General features: G+C 41.1%; 1 protein-coding gene across 2 annotated transcripts in view; it reads right to left on the reverse strand.

The window, feature by feature from the left end:
• HDAC9 (histone deacetylase 9) overlaps positions 1-15440 on the reverse strand; it is a 774871-nt gene that overhangs the window by 16312 nt on the left and 743119 nt on the right. For both annotated transcript variants that reach the window (XM_069729825.1, XM_069729826.1), the window contains 2 exons: positions 8099-8303; positions 5450-5664 (listed from right to left, as the gene is read on the reverse strand). In XM_069729825.1, coding sequence (XP_069585926.1) covers positions 5450-5664; positions 8099-8303 — 420 coding nt within the window. The remainder of the gene's footprint in view (positions 1-5449; positions 5665-8098; positions 8304-15440) is intronic.

Raw genomic sequence — 15440 nt, forward strand, 5'->3', positions numbered from 1 at the left:
CAAGGTTCTGTAATATAACAATTTAAGATTTTTAGGTGCTTGCTGAGGTTACATGTGTATTTGAGCACTAGTGCTTGAGGTGGCCTTATGGATCCTCTCTCTACCAATAGTGAATATCTGTACTAAATAGTGAATTTAAGACATTGAAATTTGAAATGATACCTCTGTTCCAAGATGATATTTAAAGTCATAACTTATTTTTAAGTAATTTGTATGTCAACTATACTGGGTTACCTTACTGTTACCTTACTGTTAGTGGCGCAGCATGGGAAAAGGCAACTGGGGACCTGGGTGCCAAATTCTATGAGCGCACAAATTTTAGCTGTTGAGCAAGATGAATAAAGCAGCTCAGAGCTCCGTGGACACCTTTGTAGTGTTGTAGGTTTCGCATGTAGAGCACAGCAGTCAAGACAAGTTTGTCATCACCTATCACCTATTGCACTCAGACTCAGACAGGGATGACAAAGCTCTGAGTTTGATGTACAAAGCTTTGTCTCGGTTGCTGCCTATGAACAGCAAAACAGCCAATGAAAAAAATCATCTCAACTGACAAAAACCCTCCTCTTTTCTCACTTGCAATTTTGTGATAGGAAAAACAGAGACCTGCTTGGAAAACCATTACAAATTGAAATAAATGTCCCCTATCAATCCTCCCCCCAACTAATATTATAATAGGCTCAAGAGGGTATCCAACTTTCAAAAATTGGTGCCTAATGGATTGTAGTCCTAAGTCATACTTCAAGACTCGTTAAAGGGTTGATTGTGACTTGTAGGATCGCTACTTCCAACAGGTGGCACTACAGAGTTCAAGTCCACTTTTTCTCTGAAGAGGCAATTTGTGTAATAAATTTCCCAGAGCAAGGCGAATAAGCCTCCTTACCTTGACTAGCAATAGCTGGTTTGTCACTCTCCACAAGGAGAAACGTTACCCCTTAGACCCCAGTCCAGAGCCTCTCACCTAGCCAAATCAGTTCTCATGCTTTGCACTGATGCGGGCCAACAGCCCGAAACACCGTGTCTGCGAATTGAGATACTGCTTTTGCTTTTATCCTTAGTCATATTGCAAGACTCGTTAAAGGTTTGAATGTGACTTCTAGGATCGATACTTCCAACAAGTGGCGCTATAGAGTTCAAGTTCTCTTTTTCTCTGAAGAGGCAATTTGCATAAAGGATTGTAAACTTCTAAAACAAGAAAAACACATGGTGCTCACCGGCCCCAATTCCAGCATGAGCTCCCTGCCACAGTTCTGATTTCTGTATATTGTCTGCAGTGGAAATGTCATGACCACAGCTCACATCACCATCGTAGCTGACGACTGAGCGGAGTGATTCATGTTGTATACATCAGCAGAGCCACTGAGCTCACTGTTTAGCTGCAGTGGTGATCTGAGCTATTGTCATGATATCACCACTGCTGCCTATACACAAAAACTGGATCGGTGGCAGAGAGAACTGGAAACAAGGAGGGTGAGACCTATCTGTGTGTGTTGTTTTTCAAGCTGCAATATTTTATTGCTTTACAAGTTTGCAATGATTTGTACAAATTGTCTCTTCAGAGAAGAAGAGGACTAGAACTCTAGTGCCACCTATTGGAAGTAGCAATCCTAACAGTCAATGTTGACCCTTTAACGAGCCTTGTCACATGACTTAGGGTAATAGGCAAACCAGAATCTCAATTTGCAGACACTGTGTTTCGGGGGAACTGCCCCTCGTCAGTGCAAAGTGTTAGACATGGTTTGGCTGCGTGAGAGGCGTCCGACCGATATCCAAGAAGTATCGTTTCTCTTTGAGGAGATTGAGAATGATGTGTACAAAACCTTTATGAAAGTTGAAAACCTAAGTTTTTACATACTTTTTCGCACCCTAACTAGAATTAGGGCTAGGGTTAGGGTTAAGTTTTTGGACTAGATTTAGGACTAGTGTTAGGGTTCTCTCTAAAATCAAGGATAGAGTTAGGTTTTGGACCAGGGCAATCAAAGAGTTACATTAAAAACAAAACCAAAAACAGTAAAATGTAGTAAAAACACCTCTTAAAAAATAAATATCTATAATAATATATATATATATTTTTTTTTTAAATATTATGCTTGATTTCAGAAAAATAAAAAAAATAACTACAGGCTGAAATGGTAAACTATAAATACATCCGCATTATTATTTTATTAAAATACAGGCAAGCTTTTTTTGGCAATAAGGGGTAATATTAGAAGGGACTCAGGGAGCACGAATGGTCTACAGGTTAGGGGGTGCAATATACTCATTTTGCCTCAAGCTCTGATAGCCAACAGTAATCTACTTGTTTTACTAGACTTTTATTTAATAGTTTATCTTTATTTTATTTTTTTTAATCTCCTTTATACTTTTTAATTAATAAAAACTTTACATTATAAACCCTTTCTTTGCTCAATCCATAGGGAAAAAAATATTCAAATGTCCAGCTTTGCTACTCAAAGAGGGAAAATTAGGACTTTATAAGGGGTGTAAGAAAGAAATGAGGGATCATAATACACCCCTAGCCAATTTCTTTGACCTTGCTCCAATTGTGGTACCCCGTTCATAGCTCCCACAACAGCTGTATCGTCTGCCTCCAGGATCCTCACTTCTTCAATCTATGTTCAATTCAGCGCGATATCCATAAGTAAAATAATAAAAGAAGGGAAAACTACGGCTCTGATATAACAGAGCTAGCGCAATTTGTGTGATCGCTACGCTACAAGGAAAAGGCAGCAGCCTCTCTGCATACAAATGAATTCAATCAGACAGGAATCTGCCTTCCAAATGGAAGGGCGCAGTTCAGATTTCCAAACATTAATATTTAAAAGAGTCAGGCAAACTATTTCCACCCACACTCAGATGAAATGTCACAATTTGCATTGCAGGCACAGATTTCAAGGTGTTTTACATAGAGTGGATCCCATGGGTAAAATATCCACTTTGACTATATATATCCATACTGTGAAGATCAAGAGTGACACGTCTGATTTCGGATTACAAACTAAAGATAATTATCAAAAAGATTATTTTCAAAAATATTTCAACAATTCTCAGGACGTCTAATTTGCTCATTTCACTGTGGATTGTCAAAATTCTTCTATTCCTATTTTGTGTTCTGTGCAAGCTAAAAAACCTTAGCATATTAAATATATTCAGAAAACATAAAAGATCACGTTTCCTGAACATCTCCGCAGTCTGGGAAACAATATAAGGCGAAGACTTCATTATAGATGTAAAGCCATGCAGGTTTATCAGGCTCCCTCTAGTGGTGAGAACACGTTTAGCTCCTGGGAAGTTTTTCTTCCTCAGTTTAGTATATACGTTAGGATTAAAAAGCGTTTCCCATTTAGACATTTAGGATTGTATTTAATTCCGGTGGTATGCTCCCACCGGATTTTTACAATGTGGAATTTCCGCAGAAGTAAAATTTGCAGCAGAATATACCGTTATGATCTCGTATCGGAAATTATTTAGATTTCCCACTTATTTCATCTCAAATGTACAGAACTAGTCAATTTATGCCGCGGACTTTTTTTTTGTGCAACATTGGACCGAGATTTCGAGAGATCTCATTCAAATTCAGGTACTATACCATGCTCCAAGAAAATCTGCAGCAGATTGTATGCTGCGTATTTGTCCGGTGGGATCGTGCCTTTAAAGTTTATCCCATGATTAAACTACATTTTAATCAATAGATCTTTGAAAAATAATATGTTCCACAATTGGATTTGTTACCAAAAATTGTTCCTGTGCTGAGATAATCGGTAAACTAAGACCACCGATCAAAGAAATATTGTATTGAGCAGGGTGTGACTATTTAGTTAAAAAATAACTTTCAATGTATTATATTAAAAAAGTGCTAAAAAAAATAACAAATTGACATTTGACTCACAAAAAGTCACATTCTAATGAATGTTAAAATATACAGAAAGATCCAAGGGATCTAATGGGGTAGGCCCAAGGTGGGTAAATTTACTTTCTCGATCAATTGGGTATGCCACCTGGAGAAAGGCGCCTAAGCATCCAATGACTCATGGCAAATACTATAAATATGTTGGGATATGATTAGTATATCATATAAGTATATCACAAAATAATACAATATGAGGATGTAAAGTATTTATTTAGAAAAAAAAAAGAAAAACTAATAGCATGTTTATGGTAGTGTGGGCTGCTTTGCATGTAGGACCCCTGTGTAGCTGTATAGGTTGTACAAATGGTTGGAAAAGGCTGCCACAAGCGCTGGGTCCTCAGGATGGGTTTTGGTTGTGATAGTAATAATTAATGCCACTGTGAAGCCCCATTTTGCCATTTATTATGGAGCTCCCTCTGCTCTATTGATGCCATTGATATAAATGTTGTGTCTTTTGAACTGAACACTTGCAGTGAACATTCATTTCTCTGTATTAACGGGCACAGTAGTCGCAACAGCCACCACTTCACTTCCATAGGGTTTGAGGGCAGTGAATATTCATTTCCTTAAGTAGAGGGCACACGTGATTGCTGCAGGAAGCCGGCCGCTGTGGCTGACACTGTGCGCGCTACTAAATAGCAATGAATACTCACTGCTCTTCACGCACAGTCCCAGTGTGGAAAGCAGTGAGTATTCCAGCAGCTGTTCTCTGTTAGCAAGAAGTGTATAACGTCACTGTGCTGTGTTGACTACAAGCATTAATCAGCTGCTGGCACCTGAACAAGATGCTATGAGGGAGCGCAAGGACAGTAAGTAGGATGGTTCATTTTTTTACTGTTTTTTAGATGGGGGCCATGCATACACTGATAGGGATGAGGAGCCATGCACTCAAGGATAGAGATGGAACCATGCATACAAGGATAGGGATGAGGTGGCCATGCATACCATGATAGGGTGGAGAGGCCAAGCATACAAGGTTAGGGATGAAGAGGTCATGCATACCATGATAGGGTGGAGAGGCCAAGCATACAAGGATAGGGATGAGGTGGCCATGCATACCATGATAGGGTGGAGAGGCCAAGCATACAAGGATAGGGATGAGGTGGCCATGCATAGCAGGATAGGGTGGAGAGGCCAAGCATACAAGGATAGGGATGAGGTGGCCATGCATACCATGATAGGGTGGAGAGGCCAAGCATACAAGGATAGGGATGAGGTGGCCATGCATAGCAGGATAGGAATGAGGAGCCATACATACCAGGATAGGGATGAAGAGGCCATGCATACCATGATAGGGTAGGGAGGTCAAGCATACAAGGATAGGGATGAAGAGGCCATGCATAGCAGGATAGGTATGAGGAGCCATACATACCAGGATAGGGATGAGGGTACAATGCATATCCATCTTATACTCGAGTCAATACATTTTTCCAGTTTTTTGTGGAAAAATTAGGTGCCTTGGCCTACACTAGAGTATATACAGTATGCAATAGCAACAGCAATATATCAGTACACGAGTCTTTTCATATATTAATTGCTCACTTTGTTCATCTGAATCTGATGCTGATACTTTTTCTGCTTCTCCAGGAATTGCTGATGCTGCTGCTGAATGACGAGCTGTGCCAGGGTATTCTGAGGAAGGGGAGCAGACTGCGTCCTGTGCAGGGGTCTGTGGCGAGGAAGTTTGTGAACCACCCTCCCAACCGGTGAAACTCTATCTTTTGATCCGAGAGGGGCCTGAAGAATCTGAGCTCCACCTGAGGAGTCGGAGAGAAACAGAATTATTCTTAGTTACCAATTCGATGAATTGTAACTGTACAATAATATTACACAAGCGTCCATCAGCATCAGTTGCTCACATTGATAAGATCATGCCGTTTATTGCAGAATGAAACTGAGCAAGGGACAGCTTATCATATAAAACTGTAAACCTTGCTTCACATGGGGGTCCACCCTTGTATTACCATGTTTGCACGGGGAAAAGATGACAGTGGGCTGGCGAGCCCTTGTGTACCGTGAAATAGAGCAAGTATTAACATGCTGCTGGGCTTCTGAGTCCTTCTGCTTCTTTACATTTACAGGTGGGTTTTATAGTTTTCTGTCTCACTTCAATAATCTAGAATACTTGATAAATTATATGTAATATAACCTGTCATTTGAGGAAATGTCATTGTACCATTAAGGTAATGTTCAGAAAAAGCTAATCCGCCAGTATTATGTAAAATACACGTGAATGGGGTATTCAAAAACACATGAACACGTAGATCCAAAATCTGTATGGATTTTCCCTGCAATGCAAACATGAAAATCAGTGGCAAAATCCATATTCAATACATGTAGATTTTGTCATCGATTTCTGATAAATCTACACAGCGTCTGACCGTAATCATAGGTTTTTCTGTTACCTGAATGTTTTAATGAAGTACTTGTCGCTATGGTTTGTTTCCTTGTTAATGGTGCAAGTTAGTATTGCTGACACTTCCAATTAAAGGAGCATTTCCAATTTTAACTATCTTGTACCATGCCAATGAGAACATCAGAAAATGTCCTTGAACCTAGTCCCCTCAGGAACTGCTAGAGGTAAAGCTGGCCAAACACGTCAAACTGTTGCCTAAAAGATCTCTCACGACTTCTCTATACGAAGGAATGAATTACTTGGCTGAGCGTATTCTGTATGTGGAGAACCGAATAAAATTGGCCATAAAGATGAGATGGGTTTCTGTTGAAAGATGCTTCAGCTGGTCGTTTGGCCGTCAACCATCTCACCTTGGCTTTTCCATACACAGTAGCATTAATTCGGCTGAGCGCTTCTGTGTTGTCTATGAGAGAGCCACCACAAGAGATTTCTGGCGGTTGCTTATCTCTAGAACAAATAGATCAGCAGTCCAAAATAAGAGACGATCGCTCTCTCTCCAAACAAAAAAATTGAATGGGTCACCTATCCACATTAGACAGCTCGCTGAGCCTGTCAATATCAGTGGGCTCAGATGACATTAATTTAATGTGAATGGGTGGTCGTGGGCTTATGACGCTGCTGGAATAATCTGGCAGCGCCTTATTTGCCCACAGAACTAAAGAATTAGGAGGCTGAATTCTAATTGACCAATCCTTATTTTCTCCAACATAATCTTTTAGGATAGTATAAAAAAAGGAAATTGACTATTCACAGTGGTGATGCCACGAATAAGGGAACTGGGATCATGAGGGTACAGGAACAAACAATATAAATTGTGGCTATAGTGGCTTGAAGCCTCTTGATATTTCACTGTATATCGTGGTGCTGTGCCCAGTCATAGAACAACATAGTAATGTGGGAGTAACGCCTCATCGTTTTACATGTTTTTCTTACCACTCTTTTATACTTCACTTACATAGCTCCCTCCGTCTCCTGCAGCTCACACATATAATTACATTTATCCAATAGATTCATCATTTGTTAGTGGGGAGTCGCTAGATTGGTTGGGTCCAACTGCTGAGACCCCCACCTACCATTTATCCCCTATTACGAAAATAGATAATAGTCGTTTGTAAATGGAGTTACCCCTTACGCTAAAGAGGACCAATAAGCTCTTCTGACATGTCTAGTTTACCATTCTTTACTAAAAAAATTCTGTAGAATCTTTTTTCTTTAGGACTCCAGGGTGGGTTTGCCGTTCCTGTTACTACTCTTAAAAATGAATGAATATATTGACCACTGTTACCTATTGGAGGTGTGTCCGGCATAGCCTTAATGTCCAATCAGAGCTGCTGACAGTATCCGACTGTGTAGGGGCACGCCTCTTTGTCAATTTAGTCATACATTTCTAGGATCGATAACAGAGGGGTTACACTTTCAAATACCTTTGTATACTATGTATATAAATTGATTGATTCAAGGGAAACCCACTTTCAATGGACAATAAAATTCTGATATGTTACGTGAAAAACCTTTACTGCCTCTTGCCAGATCTCTTGTTGAGTTGAATCATTTTACAGCAGCTCTGAATATACTAAAACCATTGAAAACTAAAGCTGCTCAAATTAAAATCCTTCAAATAAGCAGCATATCTGTGGTGAACCTACAACATGTTTCAGCACCTGGTAATATACTTATGTGAATTTTTATATGTCCTTTCTATTGGTCGTTGTTGCTATTAACATTGGAGAAAGGAGAAACATGATCTGCAATCTCGCACTGACTCCCATTGTTACCTGTGGCTAAAAGCTTCTGTTGGCGCATTTGTTCTTTGAGCAGTAAGTGCTGCAGTAAGGCCTGGTGGCTGCTGTTGGTCTTGCCCTCCAGGGATATGTGAGCTGAAGATGCAGACAGGGCTCCTACGTACTGTCCGGGCAGCGATACCCCCTGCCTGGGCGCCTGAGGCTCGTTCTTTTGTTTTTCTTTTAATGAAGATGAAGCCTGCAGCACAAAATCAGAGAATTATTCTAATCCCATTACATGGATGTTAGGTTATAAGCGCTCTACTATTTACTGGTAATGAATACGTGACTGTATCTTAGGTGAAAGAATAAAGGCCTACAGACTAAAGCTGGGGTAATCGATCATCTTTGGCTACAGATCAAAGGTGCTAATGTAGGATTACTATATAACCTGAGTATATGGATGAGTTGGGTCAACCAAGGTCTGCTGGCAGTTAAAGCAGCTGGCAAAAGAAGACCCCTGTGCAAGAACAGTACATGGGCCCTTTGCAATCCAATAGCTCATTATAATGGACAATTCCATCTGTTTGGGTTGTACTGGGCTCCTGTACCTCTTGGGCCCCTGGACGGCTGAACAAGTTGCACCAATGGTGTATCCACTCCCGACCTATCACCAGGTTTTCTCTATATAAACCAAATAGACCACCTTTTAGCCCTCTTTAATTGTGTTTCTGCAACCTGTCGATATCAGCTCAACTACCATCTGTGCTATATGATGAACGGCCTCTTTTATTTTACTGCCTGTGCAGGTCTTGTTCCTAACTGCATAGGCACAAGAGTTGAGTAAGTGTGGATGATGTAGGATACGGCATCCATTCCAATCAAGGCAGGTGGGGGAAGAGATGAAGTGGCAATGTGCATGGTCTGAGGCTGATTATCATATAGATACAAATCAGGGATAACAACCGCCTGGAAATTCCAGGACAGTCCGTAAAAATGGAGCACTTTTTTGCACTGTCTGAAAATGTGTCTGAATTTTTGAAGCTGAAGAAAATTTTACAGGTTATTCTGACTAATTATGATAATTTTATAGTTTACAGCTCATATCCGTCATATCAGAAGTATGGGCTGTAGACATGGATCACTTATAACTAGTGATGAGCGAATATACTCGTTACTCAAGATTTCCCGAGCACGCTCAGGGGTCCTCCGAGTATTTTTTAGTGCTCGGAGATTTAGTTTTTCTTGCTGCAGCTGGATGATTTACATCTGTTAGCCAGCATATGTACATGTGGGGGTTGCCTGGTTGCTTGGGAATCCCCACATGTACTTATGCTGGCTAACAGATGTAAATCATCCAGCTGCAGTGAAAAAAACTAAATCTCCGAGCACTAAAAAATACGCGGAGGACCCCTGAGCATGCTCGGGAAATCTCGAGTAACGAGTACAGTATATTCGCTCATCACTAGTGTTGAGCGATACCGTCCGATACTTGAAAGTATCGGTATCGGATAGTATCGGCCGATACCCGAAAAATATCGGATATCGCCGATACCGATATCCGATACCAATACAAGTCAATGGGACATCAAGTATCGGAAGGTATTCTCATGGTTCCCAGGGCCTGAAGGAGAGGAAACTCTCCTTCAGGCCCTGGGATCCATAGGGATGTGTAAAATAAAGAATTAAAATAAAAAATATTGATATATTTACCTCTCCGGCGGCCCCTGAACTCAGCGCGGGTAACCGGCAGGCTTCTTTGTTCAAAATCAGCGCTTTTAGGACCTGAGAATCACGTCCCGGCTTCTGATTGGTCGCGGGCCGCTCATGTGACCGCCACGCGACCAATCACAAGCCGCGACGTCACCGCAAGCTATTAACGCGCTCATTTTTAAAAATGAGCGCGTTAATGGCTTTCAAAGACGTAGCGGCTTGTGATTGGTCGCGTGGCCGCGACCAATCACAAGCCGGACGTCACCGCAAGCTATTAACGCGCTCATTTTTAAAAATGAGCGCGTTAATGACTTTCAAAGACGTAGCGGCTTGTGATTGGTCGCGGCCACGCGACCAATCACAAGCCGCTACGTCTTTGAAAGCCATTAACGCGCTCATTTTTAAAAATGAGCGCGTTAATAGCTTGCGGTGACGTCGCGGCTTGTGATTGGTCGCGGCCACGCGACCAATCACAAGCCGCTACGTCTTTGAAAGCCATTAACGCGCTCATTTTTAAAAATGAGCGCGTTAATAGCTTGCGGTGACGTCGCGGCTTGTGATTGGTCGCGGCCACGCGACCAATCACAAGCCGCTACGTCTTTGAAAGCCATTAACGCGCTCATTTTTAAAAATGAGCGCGTTAATAGCTTGCGGTGACGTCGCGGCTTGTGATTGGTCGCGGCCACGCGACCAATCACAAGCCGCTACGTCTTTGAAAGCCATTAACGCGCTCATTTTTAAAAATGAGCGCGTTAATAGCTTGCGGTGACGTCGCGGCTTGTGATTGGTCGCGTGGCCGCGACCAATCACAAGCCGCTACGTCTTTGAAAGTCATTAACGCGCTCATTTTTCAAAAATGAGCGCGCTAATAGCTTGCGGTGACGTCGCGGCTTGTGATTGGTCGCGTGGCGGTCACATGGGCGGCCCGTGACCAATCAGAAGCCGGGACGTGATTCTCAGGTCCTAAAAGCGCTGATTTTGAACAACGAAGCCTGCCGGTTACCCGCGCTGAGTCCAGGGGCCGCCGGAGAGGTAAATATATCAATATTTTTTATTTTAATTCTTTATTTTACACATCTCTATGTATCCGATACCGATACCCGATACCACAAAAGTATCGGATCTCGGTATCGGAATTCCGATACCGCAAGTATCGGCCGATACCCGATACTTGCGGTATCGGAATGCTCAACACTACTCATCACTATTTTTAACCATAATGATTTATTATGGTTTTCCATGGTCTCCATACAAAATACGGTCTGAATGTGATTTTTTGATAAGATGTCCAGAAAAACATGAACAGTCAAGTTGGCACCCTTGCTCAGGATAATTATAAAAGTCATGCGCTTATACCAATAGGTTGCAGGAACACTGTTAAAGAAGGCTAATAGGTGGTTGACAGGTTTTATATAAGAAAAACCTGATGACAAGTCCCCTGTATGTCCACTATGGAGCAAAAAGTGGAGTCCTGACTGAGAAGCCCTCTATACATCTGGATGCACCAGCTCTTAGAGAGACAATGCCTTTACATTATATTGTTAAATAACTGATAGTAAGTAATAACTAAAGAAGTAAATTAACAAATCGGTTGTGGCGACCTGTAAAATATATCACTTCCACATTTACGTGCCCCACTGATTAATATGGCTATGTAACCTTAATTGAGAAATAAACCGAGGAAAGGAGTTACTAGTGTAACCCCATAATTCTAGCATTATGTACTAAGAGAGTGCGATTTATTTAATAGGACCGGGTTCAGCTTTATGAATAAGGGCTTTATGAATCCGGGAAACACATATGGTTAAGGTACTTATTTTGTTTGGGGAGTAAATCAGATCTGGATCTCATCAGCCATTAATTACTGTCACCGGGAGTTTAAGGATGAAGAAGGACAGATATTTTCTTGCTTTCACTCCCTTATACCTGGCTTCAGAGTAAGTGATAATAAATCCACAGTAGTTATTTAGGTTGGCGGGTGAACAACATACATACAGTGCTATCACTCTCCGCTGACCTCTGCTGTTTTTCCATGTTTGGGACTACTAGCACAAACTCACGTATAGAAATGTACAGCATTTTCGATTGCTTGCCCAATAATGGCTGACCAGATGGTGACAGCTAGGACGGACTCTGTACTAGACCTGTTCACCAACACCCCGCTGTAGGCATTTTAGTGCTTGCGTTATTCTAGGTGGAAGAGTTTAGTTGACTGTCATCATAGTTTTTTCCATCTTTATGTATACTAACACATGCATAAAATATAGAATAAAACACCCATGTAGTCCCTGGAGTAATCCTTCTCTGCGGCTGCTCTGATCCGGAAACAATGTGGTCAAGTGACTTTGCCATAAGCATGGCGGGAGACCATGTGTCTGTTCATCAACTTGTGGGAGAAAAACCATGATAGGGAATATATCAGCAGATCATATCCCAGATATGACATGTTTTTATTCATAATTTATTGATTTGCAATTTTAACCAAGGAAAATGTCTGCTTTTTCACCCATGTCAGCGTGTATTAACTACCACGCACCAAAGAGACACTGATAAGGAACTTAGATTGTTAGTGATTACAATTCCTGTAAAGTGCTGCAGAACATTTACAAAAAAGTAAAAAAAAAATAATACCGTAATGCTTACTATATCAGTGAATCGGTTACAAAGGGAACCTGTCAGCAGGTTTCTGCTATGTGTTCTCATATCAGCATGATGTAGGGACACAGATCCTAATTCCAGTGATGTATCACTTAGTTTACTGGGTGCAGCAGTAATGATATAGTCACAGTTTTTTCTGCTGCAGACCTAGCAGAGTTCAGTTGCTGAGCTGCGTATAACCCAGCTCACATCACTGGCTGGAGGCTTCCTGTGTAAATGGTATATTGACAGAAAGCTGCTAACCAGGGATCTGGACATGGTTGGACTAGGAGGCACAAGGCTACTTGTCCTGTAGTGATTATCCCCTGCTGATAAAACACCTGTTGTATTGAAATAGCAAAACACTGCCCAAAAATACAGCCCAGTGAGTGACACCTTACTGGAATCAGGCTCTGTTCCACTATATCATGGGCAGGGACCGGCACTGGCAGAGCGAGGAAGGGAGGAGTTGAAGACTGCAAGTGCACTGATGCACCCACTAGTGCACTTGCAATCCTAATTTGCTTCTCAATAAAAGACAAAGTTTGGAGCAACAAATAACGCTATAATATATACAGCTCTGGCAAAAATTAAGAGACCACCACATCAAATCCCTGTCATGGGCAGCCCAATCTCCAGACCTGAACCCCATTGAAAACCTCTGGAATGTAATCAAGAGGAAGATGGATAGTCACAAGCCTCAAACAAAAAAGAACTGTGGACTGTGAGCCCTCGCGGGCAGGGTCCTCTCTCCTTCTGTATTTGTGTGTGCTGTGGATGGAATTGCTCATGTTGATTGTATTTATCTACAGTCATGGCCAAAAGTATTGACACCCCTGCAATTATGTCAGATAATACTCATTTTCTTCCTGAAAATGATTGCAAACACAAATTATTTGGTATTATTATCTTCATTTAATTTGTCTTAAATGAAAAAACGCAAAAAGAATTGTCCTAAAGCCAAATTGGATATAATTCCACACCAAACATAAAAAAGGGGGTGGACAAAAGTATTGGCACTGTTCGAAAAATCATGTCATGCTTCTCTAATTTGTGTAATTAACAGCACCTGTAACTTACCTGTGGCACCTAACAGGTGTTGGCAATAACTAAATCACACTTGCAGCCAGTTGACATGGATTAAAGTTGACTGAACCTCTGTCCTGTGTCCTTGTGTGTACCACATTGAGCATGGAGAAAAGAAAGAAGACCAAAGAACTGTCTGAGGACTTGAGAAACCAAATTGTGAGGAAGCATGAGCAATCTCAAGGCTACAAGTCCATCTCCAAAGACCTGAATGTTCCTGTGTCTACCGTGCACAGTGTCATTAAGAAGTTTAAAGCCCATGGCACTGTGGCTAACCTCCCTAGATGTGGACGGTAAAGAAAAATTCACAAGAGATTTCAACGCAAGATTGTGCGAATGCTGGATAAAGAACCTCGACTAACATCCAAACAAGTTCAAGCTGCCCTGCAGTCCGAGGGTACAACAGTGTCAACCCGTACTATCCGTCGGCATTTGAATGAAAAGGGACTGTATGGTAGAAGACCCCACTTCTTACCCCGAGACATAAAAAAGCCAGGCTGGAGTTTGCCAAAACTTACCTGAAAAAGCCTAAAACGTTTTGGAAGAATGTTCTCTGGTCAGATGAGACAAAAGTAGAGCTTTTTGGGCAAAGGCATCAACATAGAGTTTACAGGAGAAAAAAAGAGGCAAAGAAAAGAACACGGTCCCTACAGTCAAACATGGCGGAGGTTCCCTGATGTTTTGGGGTTGCTTTGCTGCCTCTGGCACTGGACTGCTTGACCGTGTGCATGGCATTATGAAGTCTGAAGACTACCAACAAATTTTGCAGCATAATATAGGGCCCAGTGTGAGAAAGTTGGGTCTCCCTTAGAGGTCATGGGTCTTCCAGCAGGACAATGACCCAAAACACACTTCAAAAAGCACTAGAAAATGGTTTGAGAGAAAGCACTGGAGACTTCTAAGGTGGCCAGCAATGAGTCCAGACCTGAATCCCATAGAACACCTGTGGAGAGATCTAAAAATGGCAGTTTGGAGAAGGCACCCTTCAAATATCAGGGACCTGGAGCAGTTTGCCAAAGAAGAATGGTCTAAAATTCCAGCAGAGCATTGTAAGAAACTCATTGATGGTTACCGGAAGCGGTTGGTCGCAGTTATTTTGGCTAAAGGTTGTGCAACCAAGTATTAGGCTGAGGGTGCCAATACTTTTGTCTGGCCAATTTTTGGAGTTTTGTGTGAAATGATCAATGTTTTGCTTTTTGCTTCATTCTCTTTTGTGTTCTTTCATTTAAGACAAATTAAATGAAGATAATAATACCAAAGAATTTGTGATTGCAATCATTTTCAGGAAGAAAATGAGTATTATCCGACAGAATTGCAGGGGTGTCAATACTTTTGGCCATGACTGTATGTATGCCCCTTTTTTTCACATGTAAAGCGCCATGGAAAAAATGGCGCTATAAAAATGAATAATAATAGTAACTGCTTCCATTTTTGCGCCAGAAGCAGTGTGAAAGACTTGTGGAAAGCATGCCAAGACGCATGAAAGCTGTGATTAAAAATTATGGTTATTCCACAAAATATTGATTTCTGAACTCTTCCTGAGTTAAAACATTAGTATTGTTGTTTCTAAATGATTATGAACTTGTTTTCTTTGCATTATTTGAGGTCTGAAAGCACTATTTGTTTGTTTTGCTTTTTATTTTGACCATTTCTCCTTTTCAGAACAAAAATTACAAAATTTATTGCTTGGAAATTCGGAGACATGTTATCAGAAGTTTATAGAATAAATGAACAATTTACATTTTACTCAAAAATATACTTATAAAGAGAAAAATCAGACAAACTGAACATTTTGCAGTGGTCTCTTAATTTTTGCCAGAACTGTATCTTTTATGTTTTACACTGCCCTATTCAAATAACAATAGATTGAAATTGCTTGTATCCAGTTTTATCAGTAAACCCGGAGGTTGTTGAACGTTTGACCACAAACTATCTATTCTTACAATGAATTTAAACATTA

Source organism: Ranitomeya imitator, chromosome 6 (genome assembly GCF_032444005.1).
Source record: "Ranitomeya imitator isolate aRanImi1 chromosome 6, aRanImi1.pri, whole genome shotgun sequence".
In the NCBI taxonomy this organism is placed as follows: domain Eukaryota; kingdom Metazoa; phylum Chordata; class Amphibia; order Anura; family Dendrobatidae; genus Ranitomeya; species Ranitomeya imitator.